This window comes from Phaseolus vulgaris, chromosome 9 (assembly GCF_000499845.2).
Source record: "Phaseolus vulgaris cultivar G19833 chromosome 9, P. vulgaris v2.0, whole genome shotgun sequence".
NCBI classification, from domain to species: domain Eukaryota; kingdom Viridiplantae; phylum Streptophyta; class Magnoliopsida; order Fabales; family Fabaceae; genus Phaseolus; species Phaseolus vulgaris.
This window is the reverse complement of record NC_023751.2, coordinates 902681-925158: the sequence shown is the minus strand read 5'-3', so window position 1 is coordinate 925158 and position 22478 is coordinate 902681. Positions and strand designations below refer to the sequence as shown.

At 34.0% G+C, this 22478-nt stretch overlaps 1 protein-coding gene and 1 pseudogene across 2 annotated transcripts; one reads left to right on the top strand and one right to left on the bottom strand.

The window, feature by feature from the left end:
• The first annotated feature begins 1776 nt into the window (after window positions 1-1776).
• On the top strand, window positions 1777-6512 carry LOC137820743 (uncharacterized). 2 transcript variants are annotated; one of them, XM_068624976.1, is made up of 5 exons: window positions 1777-1990; window positions 2807-3216; window positions 4443-4489; window positions 4790-5756; window positions 6026-6512. In XM_068624976.1, the coding sequence occupies exons 2-4, from the start codon at window positions 2901-2903 to the stop codon at window positions 5732-5734; spliced, it is 1308 nt and encodes a 435-aa protein (XP_068481077.1). In that variant the 5' UTR covers window positions 1777-1990; window positions 2807-2900; the 3' UTR covers window positions 5735-5756; window positions 6026-6512. The 2 variants fall into 2 exon arrangements, with proteins under 2 accessions (XP_068481077.1, XP_068481078.1); XM_068624977.1 differs by having other exon boundaries at window positions 6023-6512.
• Window positions 6513-8036: 1524 nt separating this feature from the next.
• Window positions 8037-22445, bottom strand: LOC137820569 (helicase and polymerase-containing protein TEBICHI-like; annotated as a pseudogene).
• Window positions 22446-22478: the final 33 nt, after the last annotated feature.

Sequence of the window (22478 nt, the reverse complement as noted above, 5' to 3'; positions counted from 1 at the left end):
ACAATATAAAGACAAAAAATCTATTAAATTTTGTTTTAAAGTTTTATATTTAGAGCGATGTTAGTTTTTTTTTTATGTCTTATTGTTGTAAATATGTATAAAAAAAATCATACTTAGAAAACTTAAGATGATATGAAGCTCTTATTTACCTTTGTCTCATACCTTATTAAGCACTGTCAATTTAAATATTAATAATTAAAGTATATGCTTATAAATTTCAAATAATTAATAATCAAAGTGTTCTATATGGATATTTGTACATTTATTCAATAAAAATCATATAATTTGAAAGAATTCCTAAAACTTCATAATTAAAGGACACGCTCTTCTATTAAACAATATTTCAAATAATTAATAATCAAAGTGTTCTATATGGATATTTGTACATTTATTCAATAAAAATCATATAATTTGAAAGAATTCCTAAAACTTCATAATTAAAGGACACGCTCTTCTATTAAACAATAAATCATGTTAACATAGTTATTGTATGCAAAGTTGGAAATATATTTAGGAAGAAGTGAAAAACAATATCCTTAAATTATGAGCAAATATTAATATATGATTTAACATAACAAAAATAAATAAATTTATTAGTGTTATTTTGTGGCCTTTGTGACAAATTATGGGATTACACATTTTTTTATTAAAAAAGGAACTTTGCAAAGTTAGTACTTATTTGTGTAAATTAAGTATTGATAATGTTATAATATACCAAATTAATCACACAAAAAGTAGTTTATAAACCTTATTTTTTCTTAATTATCCAAAACACATTTTTTAAAATAAAACTATAAGTTTTGAATCGAGATTAAATTAGTTAATATGATGAAAACCTCAACACAATTAAAATCAAAATAAAAAATAATGATGTAGCACTCAATATATATATATATATATATATATATATATATATATATTCTCGAACAAAAACAAAACAATCATAATTGAAAATTTATATTTGATTATTAAAAAACACCAACCTTGAACTTATAATAAACAGATAAAATGTATTTTTATAAAAAGTATCAATAGAAGAATACGATAAACTGATTTTATAAAATCATTTTTTGCTTATCATATATATAGTAAAAAGTATTCACATGTATTTACTACTCATCTTTTAAAATTTCACTCTACTAATTTGAATATCGATTTTGATTTAGTGGTTTGATTAAATAAATAAAATTGAGTTAGTAAATATTGAAGAAATACTAATATATTAAAAAAGGTTGGAATTACGCCACATGTATTTTTTAAAAATTAAGAAAAATCTATGGTTAGAAAATTGAGGAGTAAGAAAGAAAAAACAAGAAAGACTTTAGAGATTGCTTAGGGTTCGGGGAGGTACCAACCGAAAGTTGGAAGAAAGCTTTTGATTTTGGCTCTTCCATCTAAGTTTCAAATTATATAATGATAAACAAATCCACATAAAAATCTAACTTTAATTTCAACAAGTTTCTTAAATAATAACCAAATTTAGGCTTAAGATGACTATATCAAAGTTAGAAGAATATTTAATAGAAAAAGAAAAGAGAGAAAGAAAGAGTATTGGACACAAAATTCAGGAATATATGCAAAGATTGATATGAAGGAAAAAGAAATACAACAATGGCATAAATTCCCAGGGCAACCAAAAAAGCTGCCTTCCTAATATTGCTATCAATAATGAGAATATTAATATAAATATTTTTATATAAAAAAATGTTATGTATATTATCGAATATTTTTATTTATTAATTGTAAAAAGAAAGAAAAAATAATGTCCAAAATAATAATTGATAAACCTCTTTTTTAGAAGTATTTTTTGGCCGAAACTGCTGAGAGGCATTTTTGGTTTATTACTTCAGAAAGCTCATGTGCGAATCGCCTCTACTGAAGAAGAGGGAGAGCCTCAAAACGGCGTAAGAAACAGCTGAAACGCTCCTCTTTTCGTCTTTCCGCTCCCTCTTTCTCTCTATGTGGTGTGGCTCTTGGTTTCTTCAAAAAGGTACGGGTTGTTGAGTCGGTGTTATAGCCATAAGATGTGTTCATTTTGTACCCAAAACCATGTTTATGCTCCAAATTTCAAAATCACTGCTTGTTTTTCCTTTCCCTCCTCAATTACTAGAATATTAATTACTGTTGTTGTTACTCTTCAAGCTCTGGAAGTCTTCACCGTGAATTCCTCCTTTACTTTGGCGTTTATGTCGGATCCTTCCGACTTTTACAGTGAGCTCAATGTTTTCTCTAATCGGATTTACAGTTATTTTTTTTTTAAAACTGTATCAAATTTATTGGATCATATCCGAGGCCTCTTTTCAATTTTGGGGGAATCATTTTTTATTTTTTTTTCTTGTGTCGCCTGTGAAAATGGTGTTTTCAGGTTGGTACGATATCCGTGATGAGAGTAGAATATCATTTAGAAAAAAAACAAGAATGCTCTTCAAGCTTTTGCCCCTCTTCCTGCATATTCTATAGTTTTGAAGTTTGTGTGTTCATCACTATCACTATTATATTGATTTAGATCTTTTATGAAGTTTATTTGTGTCTTGAAGTGGTGTTCACGCGTTCTCTTAAAAATAAGAAAATACCGACTGTCCTTAGACTCTTCCAGTGCCCTTGTTATTCTAAACTCAGTTTTGTTCTTTCTCTTGTGTTCATTTTATTTGGGGTTTTTTGGGGTTTTTGATTTGGAATTTTGTCTATCTTGAGCAGAATTACTGGTTGAGTAAAGGTGAATAAAGATTTCTTGGGTCATGCTTTTGGTTGTCATATTATTGATTGTTGCAATTGATGGTCTGCCTTTTTTTTATTACTGTTCCAGGTATAGTGCTGTCTTAACCAGTGAATGGTTGTATTTGTTGACGCATTCAGTGGTTATGTTGGTGTAAGAAACTAAGAACTGTTGCTACTTCGCAATGGGTGCTGCTTGTTGTGTTGCTGGCAGAGACAAGACTATACAAAGTGGATCAACCAGTGAAATTTTGCATCGGAATGTTCGATGTTCTCCAACATGGAGCTTTCGGTGGGATCACCGAGGGCGTGTAGCTGGTGAAGATACTTCTATAAATTGGTTTTCTGATGGTATTAGCAGAAATGATGGATCGGAGAATAAAAATGAATCAGCATATGTGTCAGAGGACGGAAGTCCATTGCATAATTATCAACGGAAAAGATGCCAACAGTCTCCAATTTCGGAAGCAACTGCTGTACGCGGGAGAAATTCAACATCAGGTAACCCTTGGGAATTTTGCCTTTTGGTTTTAAACATGAACCTACTTGGGTTGGAGTTTTCTAGAACTGGCTGTTCACTCAGTTTTTCATAGTTCATTCTTCACTTATAATGACCGAGACGTGTGAAAGATATGAAATTTAAGTACATATCTGAAACTTGGAGAAATGATGTCTTCTCACGTATTTTTGTGTCCAAAGCAATCAGATATGAGAACAAATTGTAAGAGCAGAAACCAAAGAACTATCAACTGTTTTTGCTTTATTTTTCTCATTGTTGCTGTAGCAAGAATAGAGGGGTTAGAAATGGTTATTTAAATATGATGGCACCATTAATCTAATACGAGAAATGTACTGCTAGGAATTTAAATTTGACAATGCTAATCAATGTATGAAGTTAAACCATCCACATAATAAACCAGAAGGGAAACGAAAAGAGAAAAGATGATAATGGAAAAGCAGCATCTTTGTTTATTCTGAAACTTGTCTTAGATTAATTTAGTTACAGACTTCCAGCTTGTTAGATTAAGAAACCAGATTTTCAAACAGTTTTAGATCTATTTGGGATGATCCCTATTTTCAGACAGGAGGTGTTGGTGATAGTCTGTAGAAAAATAAAAGCAAATGACTAAGCATGAATAAGAGTGAATTCATTTCAACAACCCTTTTCCATTAAAATAATTGATGAATCAAACATGTTGAGTTTAGTCGGATGCCACCAAAATATTGAAAATTTTCTTACTGTGTCCATGCTTGTGCTCCCTACAAAAATTCAAGGTGGATATTCAATCATTTGCGGTTCATCTCCTTGGCTAAGAAAACACTGGAGATCATTCTTGTATGATCACATCATGAAAGTTATTTATTTTCTTATAAATATTTCGTTTGTATTTCTTCTGAGGATTCTACCCAACAAAGTTAGGAAATAATTCTTAACAACTAGGCTTAGTCAATTTAGCTTTTAGTTAAGGATATTGAAGTTTTTTTGGTTATTTAGATAGGTTAGGTGAGTTGTAATTAGTACTTCCTTCAATAGAACCTGGGAATATAATTTAGGCAACTAAGAAAATAATTATGATGGATAAGGTGGTTCTGTAGTGCTTATTTTGCAGCTTATTAAAATATGATTATCACACTTTAAATTTAACTAATCCAATGGTTTTTTACTATTATTCTGTCAGTTGGTCCCTTTTACACTATCTGATATGATTATTTTGTGATTATTGCAGACCAATCTTTTTCGGGGACTGTTTCAACGGAAGTGAGTGTGGAACAGGTGAGGTTATATTGGTGAATGTGTGTTAATGGGGGTGTATTTAGTGAGAAAACCTTTTTTTATGAGTGAAAAAAAATGAATATTGACATTATGATCAAGATGAAAATGCATGTTGTATGAAGTGACTTTTTTAGGAGTCACGTGACTTTAAGTCCATCCATGTATATCTGTACAATTTCGACTTACTCTTTCATTCAGAAAATATGACCCTTTTACTAGATACGCGCTCCCTCCAACCACGCACACAGATTTGGTATGTGACTTCTTTGTAGCACTTTCTAACTATGAATCACACTCTAGGTGAATGGGCTGGCGGAATCAGCAATAATATCTTGTCCATCTCCTGCAAAACCGTCACTGCCTTCAACATCTCTATCAACATCCTCTCTATCATCCCAATGTCACATACCTCCATCAAACTCGACCCCTTTACGGTGGCCCTGCCATTCCCCAGGATATCAGCTATCAAAGCAAGCTTCTGATAGCCGAATCCCAGCAGTCAAGTCACCCAGCAGCTTCTCTCTGTCTGAAGAGAGGCCAGTGTTTCCTTCATGGAACAATGAGGTGGGTATGCGCTCCCATGGTGGATCTTCAGATGGTTGGTCTATACCTGGTTTTTCTGAGCTGATGGGAACTCCTCACAGAGAAAGGTGGTCATTTGATAGTGAGTCCTTTGGTTTTAACCGTGAAAGATTAAATAGATCCAGTAGTTGGTTTTCAGCTTCACCAGTTGATTTGCAATCATGTGGAATTTGCTCAAAACTTTTAGCGGACAAGTCTTCTTGGAGCACTCAAAAGATAATTGCGAGTAATGATCTTTCAGTAGTTTCTGTACTTATCTGCGGACATGTCTATCATGCTGAATGTTTGGAGAGAATGACATCTGATATCAATAAGTATGATCCAGCTTGTCCAGTTTGCACTTTCGGTGAAAAACAAACTATGAAGTTGTCGGCAAAAGCCCTTAAAGCTGAAATGGAATTGAAGGCTAGAAACAATAAATCAAAGAATCGGATTGTGGACAGTGATATTGATGATGATTCTGGTGCGTTTGATCATTTTAAAGGGAGAGGGTTTAAAGGTAAAGGTCCTGGGAATGACTTCAGTTCCAGCAGGAGAAGCTCCTTTGGGAAACCTTTTCTGCGGCGACACTTCTCCTTTGGGTCAAAGGGTTCCAGATCCATGTTAGATAATCACCCTACAAGAAAGAAGGGTTTCTTTTGGGCAAAATCTAGGAAGGAATAAGGTGCTTCTTGGTTGTTGGGAGGTCAGTGGCATTATCTTTCTTTTCTTGCACGTGTATGTTTATCAGTAGTATCTTATCGGTGACATTATCTTCCATCTGTTGCATGCGTATGTTTATCAGTGGCATCTTTTGCTTATGCCATGCATTGCAATGATGAAATGTGATATTGCTGGTTTTCCATTCTATAGTTCTCAAGTTATTGTACTTCAAGGTCCTTCTGCCTGGTACGATGGAAATCTTCAATAATTCTTCTTTACTAAAACTTTTATTTTTCACTTTCTTTGTAGCAGGTTCCACTGTTGATCACCTGTGCACCCTCTAAAGGTTTGGGAAAAGGACAAGATGCAATTCATGCTTTCGGAGCATCTGTATACACTAATGTGCAATTTTAACTGGATAAGGAGTTGAAGTTACTCTGTAAGAAGACATACAGAAGTATAAGATGAAACATACAGACCTAAAAAATAGTGTTTCGAGACCAAGGGTCTTTCTGCATTGTGTACAGGTTGATTTGTTTATTGCATGGATATAATTCTTATATCCAAATGATGTTCTGTTGTCCATGGTTCTGCTTATATGTAATGCAAAACATTAGCCCTTCGGAGTTTCTGAAGTTGGGCAATGGTTTTCACAGATTGGTTGGTTGCTTTTAATGAAAGAGCAGTTTCAGGATAGCCTATTATCAAATTAGTGTTTTTTGTAGTTAGCGGATCCAATTATATATATATACATTATATTCATATGTGTTGGCTTTAATGGAAGAACGTTTTCAGCACAGCATCCTGTAAATTAATAGCTTTTTTTTCTAATTACATGCATCAATCAGTGGAAGGAAGTTGTGTTGCTTCTTGATTGAACGTAGACTTAAAATTAGTTCATTTTAATAATAGAGTTCTGCGTTCAATTTATTTTTATTTTTATTTGATGTCCTGAGAGTTGTGGGTGTGAGTTTTCCATTTCTTTTTGTCCATTTGTGGAGGATCCTCCACCACTTATCTGTTAATCCAAAAGTTTAAGATAAAACTATCCACAGTTTAATTTTTGATTTATTATTATAGGAATTTTTTCTCTCAACCTGTTAAGTTATATCTTAAATATGACTTCCAAAAATATCTTTAGTTGATTGATGATATAAAGTTTATATAAGTATATTAAAACTAAATTATATAAAATTATGTTTTTCAAATGAGTAATGATACTTTGTTACTCTCATTTTTCATTTACATTCAATTTATAACTTTATAAATTATTATTTTATGATAATACTTTTTATATTTTTTTATTATCAAATATTTTATTATAAAAAGAAATTTCAAAAAAAACTTTTTAAATATATTCTTATTTTTATTTTCACTGTATACGTTATATAGGGAAATGAGAAAAAAAGAGTTATGAAACCAGTTGTATTAAGGATAAAAAAAATTATGACTAATTAAGTGAATGATTAATTAAGATGTATCCATCACCACATATTGATAAGAGCATTCTACATAAATCCAGAAATTGTTCAATATTAGATTATCGTTTCAAACTTTCTTTGCAAAACTGCGAAGAAAGTTGTATATTATTTTCAATTTACTTAATTAACTTTACTTTAAATTTAAATTATTATTATTTTATTTAAAATAAGATTATAATTCAAATATAAAAAAATATAATTAAAACTATAAAAAAGAATTATTATAAAACAATATAATTAATCATATTACATATATAGTAAATTATAAATATAAATAATAATAATAATAAACATAATTTTAATAAATAAAAAATTATATAATAATTATATTAATTATTAAAAACTAAAAATATTATTTAATATAAAAATAGTTTTTATTAAATATTTATAATTATAAATATTTAAATATTTTTTATCAAATTTTATATCATTTTGCATTTTGTTGAAATTAGTTATAATACATTATCAAAAATAATATTTCAATGAAAATAATATTTTAATTAAAAATAATTATAATTTATAAATAAATCCATCAAATTAAACTTTTAACAATTTTTAAATATAAAAATAAATTTGTAAATTTATATTTTTATCAATTAAAAAAAATTAATTTCAATATCATCTATCATATCATTCACAAACTTTTATAAATTTTCCCTACACTTTCTATTTTATTTACCTGAATTCAAACAACCTCATTTTCTTTACACTTTCTCTTCAAATCATCTCAAATTCACTCTCTCAAATCCACTTCCAAATCCAAACAAAGCATTTAAAGAAAAATTGGTGTAAAATACTCATCAAACACGCTTCCAAGTATACCAAAGCTTCATAAATACTTACCAGCGGAATTTCTATTCCATAAGCACTTCAGCAAGATCCTCATAAACAAGTAATTTCCAAAGAGCAGAACAACCATTATGAGCAGCACTTCGCATCTGATTCCTCCACCTGCCACTCTGATTGGCAACTGCAGCTTCGTCAGAGGATAACCTCTTCTTCAACTCCTATATTGTCAACCACAATCGTTGAAACTCGTAAGATACACTGTCAAATCATCAAAAATTGATACCAAACTGGGAACAAGTCCGTACATTCATGGATGCAGTACAAGCATTTACATTACCTTATCCAGGTCTGCAGTAGAGCTACTCTCTTCATCAGGCCAAAGAATCCAAGCCGCAATTCATAGATCAATTGCATCCTGAACATGAATAGGGGGAAACAACACATAAGAATTGTCTAACTTCAAGCTTCACAATTTGTCCAGGTGTGTCCAAACATCTGAATTTCTGAACCGGAAATGCAGGCCTTTTTAGCACCTGAATCTGAATCTTCAAATTCCAGGTGAACTTTCTGACATTTCTTTTCCCTGTTATTTTACTAATTCTGCCCCCACCTAATCCTAGCAATCTCTAAATCTTGGTTAGAGTTAAAAGATGAAACTTTCTGTTTATGACTGCATGTACTCACGGATAAACAATCATCTTTTCCTTTGTCAGAAAACGAAATATCTCTGGGAAGATTAATGTAATACACAGGAGAGTTTTCCCAACAAACGGCTATGCCATGTATTTCAAAGGGGGCAGCAGACTACAATTCCAATCGTTTAATGTAATGGATATCAAAGTAGAACTCTGGCACAGTGTCCCATATTTCCAAAAATGAACCAAGCCCACCCGGACCACTAATTGCATTATTGGGTCCTTTCTTGCTTGAACAACCACAATTACCACTGGTCAAATTTCCATTCTTATGTTGTTCCTCTGTACAATGAGCATGGCACCTATCATGTACACGAGATTTATCCTTTGGTTTCTGAAATGGAGCAAAGAAGTTGGACATGTCTGAAATTTTAGCAAGGTCAAAATTACCATTCTGCTCATCCATTATCGATCTTGCAACTGGAAAAGTGGACAAGCTACATAGCATACTACTGCTTGATTTTCCTTCCACGAGCACCATTAACAGATAATTTAATTAAGTCTTCTTTTTCTTTGTCAAAAGTAAATTTATTAGAATTATCATTGTGATTTGCATCAACAAAATTACGACTAGTGTCAGTTGTGTCACTTCCGAAGGTACTTCCAGCTCCTTGCCGGATATAATCATGAGTAGCAGTAGATAATAGGTGAGGAGCAAACTGTGGGACACTAAACCCAAGAGAGTTAAAGGCTAAGAAAGCAGCATTACTAGCCTCCTCAACTTGATCAAGAACAATCTTGCGAGCACCATTCTTTATCCTTTTTGCTAACCAAATTGTAAGCTCCTTTGGGCAGAAACTTTCAATGAAACAAAATCAACTTATAAAACATGGAAAATGAAAGGCAGCTTCACACACACACTCCCAAGTTAAGAAAATCAATTTAATGAATTAAGAAGCAAAATGTACATAAAAAGATAAACTTGGATAAATTAAAAGTACAGTACATTGATAATGGGCTTTTCTCTAGGAAAAAAATGTTAATTTAGTTAATTTGGTTCCATATTTACAATTTGTCATATAGTTTGATGGGTTGATACCAAATGATGGGTTTTAATAATGTGAAGGTGGCGAAAGCAATGGAGGTGATAGATCAAGGATGGCTCATATAGAGCTATGGGTTCCTTGTAGATGCATGAAATGTATGGAGATTGATTAGTTGAGCCATATCACTTGGAAAAAGGTGAAGATGAAAATCAAGATGTAAAAGGGAGTAGAAGCTTGCAAAAAATTTGGCAGTATTTACTCATATAAATTGATCTTACAAAACACGAGTCAAAGCACCCTATTTATAGGAGATGGTGCCGAGAGGAAGGAGTAAGAGTAGGATGGGAAATACTCAAAAGATAGGCTACTAGGGTATTGACTAAAGTCAATGTCACACCCTAGGAGCAAAGTTCTAGAAGCTAGGTTAACTTCCTATTCTAAAATGCTCTACTCAAGCTACAATGATAACCACACCTCCCATATTATGCTAAAGGAATCCTATTCTACTGAAATTACAAATAAAGAAACTAGCTCCCATGGTTTGGGCTTTACTTCTTGTGGTCCTCTTTGAACATATAAAGAAAAGTTTCTCTGCCATCAGTAGTAGAGTCACAATCTTCTTGAATCCTCTTTGTCATGGACCTAGTTGTTAGGCCTGAACTAGGGCCTGAGCTTGGGCCTCTTCTGATGGAAATCGTTCAGCCACACACAACCCCACAACAAGGAGGATGAAGACCTAAAGGTGGTTTATTGATTTAATTGCAAATATGGGTCTAATTGGGCTTTTGTTTATTTTTGTAGGCCCAATCAAGAGGGAAACTTTAGGGTGAAGGAATGTACAAACATATCCAAGAAGAACTCTAAGTCATCAAAACATAAACTAGAGTTTTGGCTAGAAGAACACTAGAAGACTGAGTTTCTACTGACTAGTCAACATTATTTGGGCCCAAGCTTTATCTTAAATAAATTGTATAAAGTTGTTTAGGATTTCATGGGCCATGTATTGGGCCTAGTAGCATAAAATAATTGGACTGAATATTTGGGCCAAGTAGCATAGGTTTTTGGGCTTGTATTTGGGCAAATAGTAAAATATGACTAGTTAGGGTAACAATTGGGCTTCTTTGAGCCCAATGTAACCCTAAAACGTCTAGGGTATATTGGAGAATGAAAATCACCTTGGCATAGAGCACATGGACGTCCACATGGCAACATAGGAGTGGAGAGGATTTAGCATGGAAGGTGTGAGCTAAACATGGAAAGCATGACTCCACATGGCACATTCTTATTGGAGAGTTTTATTTTGAATTTTCAAATTTTGACTCCAAAATGTTCAGCCCCCTCTCCTATAAATTGAGGTGCTTGACTCTCATTTTTTCAAGATTAATGCATGAGTGAATTGTTGTCCAAGTTTCTAGCCAATTTCACTCTTGTCTCTACCTCTTTAGGATAGACACTTAGTCTTCAAATTTCCACAAGATCAAGTGATTAGGCCTCACCTATCATTCTCCATACTTAGCCTTCAACTTCAAAGAATCCACAAACTCTACGTGAGCTCATTGTCCATTTCAATCCATGAAGCTCCCGCATCTCTCCACCAAGAAAATCCAATCGGAATGAAGCCACAACTCCATCAAGTGGTATCTAGAGCCAAGGTTCTTCGAGAGCTAAGTGTGCCTTCTTCTTTTCATATTAAATTTTTGTGTTGATTCTGGATTCCGTGTTGTTCATCACTTCCATATTGTCTTGATGTTTTTTAATATTTTAAATTAATTTGGTGTGTTGTTTGGAAATTCCAATCGATGCATCTTGTTCAATTGTTCTTGAGCAATCCGTGTGCAATTTTGTGTAGGATTCCATGTAGTTTTTTTGTGTTCTTGTTTTGATTTGCTTTTAAATTGAGTCTTCTTGATGTTTTAATCAGTTCATATTGTTTTGATTTGAGTCATTTTGATTTTTGAATCCAATTCTGTTTTGTCAAGTCATATGCATCCTAAAATGTCATAAATTCTATGTAGTCCTTTTTATTGATAATTTTGGTTGTTTGATTTTAAAATTGAGTACAGTTTTATAATTCTGTTTTTGAGCCTGTGGTGCATTTTAATTTTTAGATTTGAGTTCATGCTTGTGTGATAGATCCATACAATTTCCTATACATCCATTCTATTGTGTCTTTGAAGTTTATTAGTACTGTTTTTAATTCCAGATTAGGTTTCCTGAAATTGTGTTGGCTGAGTTTGTTTATAAAAATTAATTTCGTTGGAGAAAAATTGTTAAACTCTGGATCTGAATAAATTGAAGTGTTAGAAGAAAAGTGCAAAAAAAGTGAATCAAAATTCAAAATAAAAAAATGATAAATCAAATACAAGCAGTGTGCAATTTGGCACGAACAAAAACGGTGAAGTGGCAATAGATTTGAAAAATTGATCACAATTAAGTGTCGCATTGTTTTGGTGTGATTCCAACGCCAAATTTGAGTTAAGATCTTGAACTGTCTGTGGTTTAAATTTCAAATTCAAATTTGAATTATCCAGCTCAACATAAATTGTTTAAGTCACGCATTTTACACCTCAATTTTTCAGTAGTACTGTTTTGGTTTTCTTAATCCAAATCTAGTGTCATTCTTTAGGTTCAATTTGTGTGCCACCTTTTATTGAGTACCTTATTTTTGTTTTCTTGTCATTTTCAAGTTTTTTCATCTATCAACTCTCTTTGTTGTAGTCCAATTTTAAATTGAACTTTTGTTGGTTTAAAATTTTGTTGACCTCTTTCTTGGTGGAAGTGCTTCAAAGGTGCCTTGTTAAGTTTGGAGCTAACATCTTTGGTGAGAACCTTATCACTCAAATAGGTGCAGATTTGAATACTCCAAGTTGAATATCCTTAAGAGGTATAGCAAGAGGACAACAACAATCTTGTACAAAGTCTACACAAAGAGGGAGTGCAAATAGGAGGAGTGCCAAAAAGAAAGGAGTTCATAAAATAGGATTTACTAAAATTTGTTGATCCAATTTTTCATTGTATTTTCTTTTAGTGGTAATTGTTTTAAACCTTGAACAATTAGTGGATTAATGGCGCAATTAGATGGTGAGTTTGTCTTTGAGGTTCTAAGTGCCAAGAAGCCTCACCTTTAGGATTCACCTAGTTTAAAGCTTTCTAGTTAGCAATTTTCAATTGTGTGTTTTATTGCTTTGCATTGTTTTCTTAAATAAAACTTGTGTTTTCATTCTTGATTGTGCTCTAAGTGAATTACTTAGAGAAAGGTTTGTGAAAGTCTTGGATGATAGAATCTGGCTAGGAAAGGCTTGGTACTTAAGTGATCCAAGTGATCCACTTCCCTTTCCTGGAAATCTACCTACATTACTCCACTTATCTTTCTTGTGGTAACTTACTTTTAACACATAACTTTAAACATGTCTTCTCATTCTTCTAGTCCAAATGAAAGTGATAGAAAGTCTACAAAATCTCTTTTAAAACAATTAGCCAGGGACTTTCAATCACTATCATATAGACAATTGCAACATGATGCCCAACTAAAATAAAGGGATGCTCATTTTACTAAATTAGAAGAAGAGTTGAAACTTGTTAAAGAAAAGGATGAATACACCAAAAAAATAAAAAAATCTTCACATGCATCTAGTTCTAGGTTGAATGATTCATATGCTGAGGAGAGTCTAAGAATGAATGAATATTATCAACCTCAACCTAGGAGAACTAGAAGGGAAAACCCAAAGGAAACTAGGTTAGACTTACCTCATTTCTATGGGAAGGAAAATGTTGAAACATATCTAGAATGAGAGATGAAGGTATAACAACTTTTTGCTTGTCACCATGTTAGTGAGGAGAGGAAAGTACCCCTAGCTACCTTAAGTTTCCAAGGGAATGTTATGTATTGGTGGACTTCCCTAAAAAGAGAGAGACATCTCCACAAGGACCCTCCCATTACATATTGGAATGACTTTAGGGGAGCCTTGAGATGTCGCCATATTCCCTCATACTTCAATAGGAAGTTGATGGACAAGCTCCAAAGACTTCATCAAAAAAATCTAAGTGTAGAAGAATATTGGCAAAAGATGGTGTTATATATAATAAGGGCAGGGATTAATGAAGAAAACCATACCACCATGTCTAGGTTTTTAGGTGGTCTCAAACTTGAGATAAGAAACAAATTTGAACTTTGACCTTATAAAGATTTAAATGACTTGATTCAACTTAACACTAAAGTTGAAAAACAAATTTTTGAGAAAACAATCAAGTAAAAAACAAAGTTCATACTCTGTATCTTATGACAAGGAAGAGTTCCAAAGAGGGGAATGGCGTATAAAAGAAACATCTCTAGAACCTTCCCAAAAACTGTCCAAATATGAGCATATCTTATACACTAAGCTAGAGAAATTCAGTGTTTTAAATGTCTTGGTAAGGGTCATTTAGTATCTCAGTGTCCCAATGAAAGAACTATGATCTTAAGGGACAAAGATGAATATAGTAGCCAAGAAGAAGAAACTAGTGAGAGTGAAGAAAATGAGAAAAAAAAGAAAGAAATAGAAAATCAAGAGAAAGTCCTTAGGGACCAAGCTAAGGCGTGGGAGAAGAGTGTTCCTTCCCACAAGGTCATTCAGAAAGAAGAAAAATTTGAAAATAAAATTGAAAAGATACTTCTATCTGAACAAACTTCACTGCCACACTTGCTGAAGTTTGTGAACTACCTTCTCAAGTCAAAAGAATTTTAAAAGAATTTGGTGATGTATTCCCTAAGGAAGGACCCATTAAACTTCCATCTTTTAGGGATATAAAACATCGAATAAATTTAGTTATGGGAGCTAGTTTACCAAATATATCGACTTATAGAACTAATCCTGAGGAGATAGAATCACAAGTTCAGAAATTGTTGGAGAAGGGTTGGGTTCAAAAGAGTCCAAGTCCTTGTGTTGTACCTATTTTGTTAGTGCCTAAGAAAGATGCCAAGTGGAAAATGTGTTGTGACTATAGAGCCATCAATAACAACACCATCAAATATAGGCATCCAATTCCTAGACTTGATGATATGCTTGATGACTTTCATAGGTCCACTATATTTTTCAAGATTGATCTTAAAAGTGGATATCACCAAATAAAAATAAAAGAGTTATGAGTTGAAAACTACTTTTAAGACCAAATTTGGACTATATGAGTGGTTAGTGATACTTTTTGGACTCACTAATGCACCTAACACTTTCATGAGACTTATGAATCATGTCCTTAGGAATTGCATAGGTAAATATATAGTAGTTTATTTTGACTATATGCTAAGATATCACCAACAAGTGAAGGTCGAGTTATCTGTAGGCATCTATAAAGATAAAATTTTATGTGATGTAGTGCCTATGGAAACTTGTCATGTCTTATTGAGACGACCATTGCAATTTGCTAAAAACTACATGCACAATGGTTGTACCAACGAGATTACCATCACACATGAAAAAAATAAATATTTTTTTTATCCTTTAACACCTTCCCGGGTGTTAAATGATCAAATAAGATTAAAACAAAAAATAAAAACTGAAAAATCACTAGCTCTTCTAGAACAAAAGGTAGTGTCTAAAGAGTATAGTAATAAAAATGTAGAACAAAGGAGGAAAAACTTAGAAAAGAAAATTATGTACTCCTCTCTAAAGAAATCTTGTGAAAAGTTGCCAAAAACAATAGAAAAACAAGAGGAATGACAACTTAATAAGACTGATTTTTATGCAACTCCTGAAACTAACTCATTTGATTTGTTTGATGACTCCAATAGATCGACATTTGATCCTGGAGGACGAGCATAGTTTTCAAAGCAGGAATAAGGCTGTTGTTTGATATCAACCCTGTAGATCTGAGGACAAATCCTCTCAAGAAGGAGGGGATGATGAAAACCGTCCAACCACACACAACCCCATAATAAGGAGGATGAATTTTGTTTATTTTTGTAGGCCCAATCAAGAGGAAAACTCTAGGGTGAAGGAATGTACAAACATATCCAAGAAGACATCCAAGTCATCAAAACATAAACTAGAGCTTTGGCCAGAAGAACACTAGAAGACTAGGTTTTTGCTGACTAGTCAACATTATTTGTGGGCCAAGTTTTATCTTAAATAAATTGTATAAAGTTGTTTAGGATTTCATGGGCCACGTATTGGGCCTAGTAGCATAAAATAATTGGACCGAATATTTGGGCCAAGTAGCATAGGTTTTTGGGCTTGTATTTGGACCAATAGTAAAATATGACTAATTGGGGTTAAAAGTGAATAGTTAGGGTAACAATTGGGCTTCTTTGAGCCCAATGTAACCCTAAAACGTCTAGGGTATATTGGAGAACGAAAATTACCTTGGCATAGAGCACATGGACGTCCACATGGCAACATAGGAGTGGAGAGGATTTAACATAAAAGGTGTGAGCTAAACATGGAAAGCATGACTCCACATAACACATTCTTATTGGAGAGTTTTATTTTGAATTTTCAAATTTTGGCTCCAAAATGTTCAACTCTCTCTCCTATAACTTGAGGTGCTTGGCTCTCATTTTTTCAAGATTAATGAATGAGTGAATTGCTGCCCAAATCGCTAGCCAATTTCACTCTTGTCTCTACCTCTTTAGGATAAACACTTAGTCTTCAAATTTCCACAAGATCAAGTGATTAGGCCTCACCTATCACTCTCCATACTTAGCCTTCACCTTCAAGGAATCCACAAACTATACGCGAGCTCCTTGTCCATTTCAATCCATGAAGTTTCCCCATCTCTCCACCGAGAAAATCTAATCGGAATGAAGTCATAACTCCATCATCTTCCATCATAGTTTCTAGGAATAATCAATACTATCTCAACTTATATGAAAATATTAAACTTAAACCAACATAACAGAATTTAGAAAACTTAATCCACAAATCACCTTCTGTGGCCCACGATGAAGACTTAAAGTGTTTTTACTATCTCGGGAATGGATGCTTCAGCAATTGCAAGAGGTGTACATAAACCTACTTTATAGAGTGATATGGCTCGTGAACCATGCAAATTGAATGAAAGAAACAGGGTATAAGATTACTAGTACAAGCAAATAAAATTATACCAAGGAGCCTGTCAAGCAATCACAGAACTCGAGTGTGCTTAGCGCTTACTTTCACATAGGGAATAGTGGTAAGTTCTACAATCTCTGCTAACTCCAAATGATACACGATTTTGAAACTGCAACTAATCCTTCAAGATCTTGCCATCCAAGTCTTTCACAAGACACAGCAACCATAGATGCAAACCTGCAAGCATTCTCTTGAAAGTATTGAACCATTCCCCTAGCAACTTTGAATGCTTCACCAACTTCACCCACAGAAGTTTCCTTCAAAACATCACATTTACACAAGAAATAAAATAAGCTCTAATGAAATTCCAGGGATAATTTTCTCTCTTCTCCCTCTATTTTTATCTAACACCTCAAGTAACTAACTTAGTAGTATTCTAACTATCTTAACTAATTTCTCCTTATTTATGTCATAACAGACATAGTTATCAAAATCTTTTAATTCAAATCTGAAGATTTGATACATTTTTCCTCTCTACCAATTCATATCTAAAATGAATCTTATGTTATGATACATGAATGAATCTATGTGATTATGTATCACCGATACAATTCAATGATCTTACTTATTCATCAATGTTAAGAAAAAAAGGAATATCACTCTTAATAAATATAATAATAGGAGAATAAATATTTTATTCATTTTTTTAGACTTCTTGCACAACAGATCTAAACTCCCCATGTTTCGCTTTGTTTTTTCAGCATAGGTTTTGGCCTAATCCCCTATGTTTGTTTGTATTTTTTTATTTTTGTTTTATGTTATCCTTCATGTGATAGTTTGAAAACAAAATTATCCCTTTTTCCAATAGATATGAGCTTTTTAGAGACTTTTTAACATGTTAATGATGAAAACTATTGTTGAAAAGTCGCGTTAAATTGGGTTTCTCTTTATTACAAAATCAAGGGTGGTTATTTAGGTACACATCATCTGGTGATATGGCTACAATGGAATACATGTAAGTGGGGTGCAAATTTCATCTTACAAATAAATTATGTAAGTTATGTCCAAAGAAAATTCTTAGATAGTAGCAAAGTATATCCTAGATCTCTTGTTGGGTCACCTACAAATGTCACACTCCAAGCTAGAAGTCATGGGCTTGAGGGAGATTGTTGGAAGGTTGTCTTAAACGTGCAATCACCCTTGGGGTTGTCTTAACTGCAATATCATGTGTGGTGGTTAGGTTTCACATCAATAAGTGACATGACTTTAAAAAATTGGGTGTAAACCTATTAGGAACCAAGAATTAAGAAAGAATGACTTTTAATGAATAGGATGAAAAGAAAATTGCATATGAGAGAATACTCTCTTCTAAGGGTTGCCCTTTCCAAAAGCATTCCTCCTTTCTCAGACTAAATATCCAATGCTCAATTTACACAAACAAATTTGAATCCCTCTTATCCTTCTTCCCCTATTTATATCAAACTAACCCATTAATGTTCTAACTATCTTAATAAACTTCTCATGTCCATATATCCTAACAAAACCTTATCTTACAACCTTGTTTTGCGAGATTAAATTAGATCTAAACCTAAAGTCTAAGAACTTTAAACAAGTTTCCTTCATTGTTGATAGAATAAAGGCTTTAGCAATTTTAGTAGTATGAGACATGTTGTGGTAGTCCAATGTACACATTTTGTTAAACGAAAATGTTTTATTAACACCCTCTGCCACTAGCACACACTTGACACCGCTTGCGTGGCATAAATTGACGATGTGGCAGTGGGGTTTATAGTAATTGTGCTGGGAGTGATGTGGTACTAAGGGCAATGCTGATATCTTAGGACATAGGTGTAATAGTGATTCGCATGTATCGAAAACGCTAGCGTTGGAGAGAGAGACAAAAAGGACTAGAACAAACGTCGCAAAATACTTAAACGTCTTTGTTGTACCATCGCCCCATGCTTGTTTCTTTTGTTTATGAATCGTTGAAACTTGCAAGTAGGTTTTACACCGGTTATTCAAACCAAGCGGTGTAAAATATTAAGTCCTATGTTTTTTCACTATATTACACTGGTTAGTACATGCAACCAGTGTAACACTTGTTTTTTAAACTAAGGGGATGTGAGTTGGTTTTAGGTTGATTCATTAGGGGACACTTTTTAGAATTAGGATCAAGATTCTTAAGAAATTAAGGTGAGAAATCTAAGGAAAATTCTCACTAAACATTAACTTAACAAGTGTTAAGTAGATGTGAAGGTTCATTTCCAAAGATAAAAGGAAAAACACAAGTATGGGTGATGAATGAGTGCTAAACATGGTGCGGAAAAATGAACACATGAACAAGAACAAATTAACCAATTAAAATAGCAAACAACACATTTTAACCGATTAGAATGAACAAGGAAGACATATGAACCGATTCGAATGAAGAACAAAACAACACATCATATTTAGGCATTGAATGGAATGAAAAATGGAATTAGAAGATAAATGATAGGAAGAACTTAAGTGGTTGAAGAAAGGGAAGAGGTACATGCCACTTGGAAGGTGAATAGACTCCAATATAAGTGAAAGATGCCACCACTTGAGAGATCTCAAAGACCCACAAGATAAGACTAGGTAAGGAGAACAAGTCTCACAAATTCTCACTCAATTTGAGTATAGTAACTTTACTTGAATTTCAATATATTTTTACATGAGCCAAGAACCTCTATATATAGTGAGGGTTATAAATTTAGTTGGAAAAATTCAAATGAAAACCATTTGAAAATGGAGCCAAAAAACATGTCACATGGAAGGTGTGACTTTGTTTCTTCTTCTCATAAGCCCTAAACTCCTATCCACACCTCCCTTTTATGTTCTACTTAATTCTACTCTAAAGAAATTATAAAAAGATACATCAATTTGTGTTCATCTATTAATGTTTGTGCCCTTGCTCTTAATAATCTTCTGAGGCATGATGGATGATGAAATCATGTGTTGGTCTTTGGGCCTCAGTTTGGGCTTGGGTTTTTGTTGGGCTTGGGCCTCAATGTTAAGAACACTAATAAGAAGAACTTCAAGTGTTGTGGTCCTTGATCATTCCTCCTATTGATGGCATCTTCTTTTGCTTGTTGAAATTACCCTTCAAAGTTGGCATCCATGGTCATCTCTTTATGGATGTGGGTCGTATCATGCCCCCCAAGTTGGAGAGAACTCGACCACGAATTTAGTACTCCTGCATATAACAAAGTCAGTTTGCTATCAAATAAAACAGCGGAAGAAAAGAAACGCAAACTTGACTTAGAATTTGTAAGCGTGGGGAGTTCAGAAAGGGAGGTCCTATAGACAGACCATGTTGGAAAAGATTGTTTGGGAATGATGCTATTTTTTAGAAAAAGTCCTCTTAAATGGTGAAAACCATTATGAGGTACATAAAAATCATCCCTAACATTCTTTAACCAAGATGGTGTGGAAGTAGGAACCTTGGGTAATAAAAAAGACAAAGAAGAAGAACACCTTGGAGGGACAAGTTGAGTCATAGCACAAGTCAACATGATTGTTTTAGTTGATATTATGAGGTACATAAAAATCATCCCTAACATTCTTTAACCAAGATGGTGTGGAAGTAGGAACCTTGGGTAATAAAAAAGACAAAGAAGAAGAACACCTTGGAGGGACAAGTTGAGTCATAGCACAAGTCAACATGATTGTTTTAGTTGATAGGGTATTGTGACTCGGTTTATCATTTCCTTCTTTTGCTTTTTCATTTTCTCTTTTAGTTTTCATTTTTATTTGGTCCTCATGAACCTCTTGGGAAGAGAAGGGTTTTAAGGTAACCTTGCGCCCTTGGAAGGAAAAAGACATTGTATTTGTTAGGCCATCATGTAAAACATGGCGATCATATTGCCAAGGCCTTCCTAAAAGAAGATGAGTTACTTTCATGGGCACAACATCACATAAAACCTCATCTTTATATTTTCCTATTGCAAAGTTTATGAGGACTTGTTTATTTACCATGATTTCACCATCGACACTAAGCCATTATAATTTATAAGGCTTGGTATGAGAGATAGTGGGTAAGGCTAACTTCTCCACAACTCTTGTACTAACCACATTAGTACAACTACCCCCATCTATAATCAAGGAACATAACTTGTTGTTGATAAGGCAGCGAGTGTGGAAAATATTTTCTCTTTGGGTATCATCCAAAGGTTTTGGAATTGTTCCCAACATTCGCTTTATCATCAATAAGTCACTTTCACAAGGTATTTCACAATCATTATCACTAAGGGTTTTAGAAGGGGAAGGGGAGTTAGATCTAGAAGATTTATCACTATGTTCACTTATTACTTGCCTCCCCCCTAACCATCATGGTTCTTGTTCTTGCCGGTTGACTCTAACGACGATCTCACGCCCGCTTGCCTCTTCCTAGGTTCGCGTTTTCCTAGATCGAAGCACTCTGTACCTGCAAAGACAAAGGGGGCGCCTTAGAGGCCGTTTGCACTCCGACGCTCAAGTCAATTTGGGGCCAAGAAACAATATGCGTGTGTAATAGTTCTAATCTTAGAAACTGCATACCTTGTGGGTTTTCTTACTACCCTTTATATAGCCTAGGGTTTCTTCGGTTCCATTACCCGCATTTAGGGTTTCTGGAGGAATGCCCTCGCACCGCTATTACCCAATCTTAGTGTAATCTAGCACATAAGGCTCCCCTTACTGGAGTGCAACCACTCACAAAATGGCTACCTGGGTACCAACTTGTGCACCAAATCTCTGGGGCCATCTGTTCTGGGGGTGCCCTAAGTATTCACATGCCATGCATGCAACCTCCTTGGAAACCCTAACCCTAACGGGCATTAGTGTCTTCCAAGACTCTTCACTTGTGTCGCGCCCAGATGCGCTATCCACACCACACGCATGGATACTTCGTGACTTGGGCCTCCCCCTACCTCTGGGCGTTTTACTAATAACTGGTGTGTTTCCTGGGCTCCACCTTTCATGGCCCAATTTTGTTGTTCAAACCACCGATGATCGAGGTCACATCGGCCTCACTCTGTTGTTGAGGATCGATGTCTGATGACACATCGACACTTCCTGGTGATCGACATCTGACGACTGATCGGCACACTAACTTATACCGTTTGTGGGACCCAGCTTATGTGACCCACCATTACTAGCGGTCATCGATGTCCGAGGACTGGTCGGTACAATTCTCTTTGTTGGACAATTTGCGGCTATATGACCAAAACCTAAACATTTAAAAAAAAAATATTTGAGATTTTGGTAGGTGATATAGGAGTTGAAGATGAGGGTTTTGAATCCTTTGGTTTGTAAGTGGACTCCTTTTTAAAATTGGAGGGAAAAGTTGAAGTAGATTTTTGTTTATTTGTCCAAGATGTGTGGTAAAAGTCATCATTATGAGAATTTTTAAAAGAGTTTTTCTTTGAAAGTTGGGATTCTACCTTGATGGCAAGGTGAACCAATTTTTCTAAAGAAGTATACTCATAAAATTCTACCACATCTTGGAATTCCCTTTTAAAACCACTTACAAAGCGAGCCATTTTGGACTCCTCACTTTCATGCATGTTAATATTAGTTAAAAGCGTTTCAAGTTCCTTAAAATAAGCATCCACACTTAGCGTGCCTTGATGAAACCTTTGGAGTTTCAATAAAAGGTCTTTCCTATAGTGTGGAGGCACAAATCTAGCATGCATGCATTCTTTTAAATCCTCCCAAGAAACCACGGTTGGTCTCTTGTTTATCCCAATGTCCATTTTGCAAGTTTATGCCACCATTGCATGGCATAG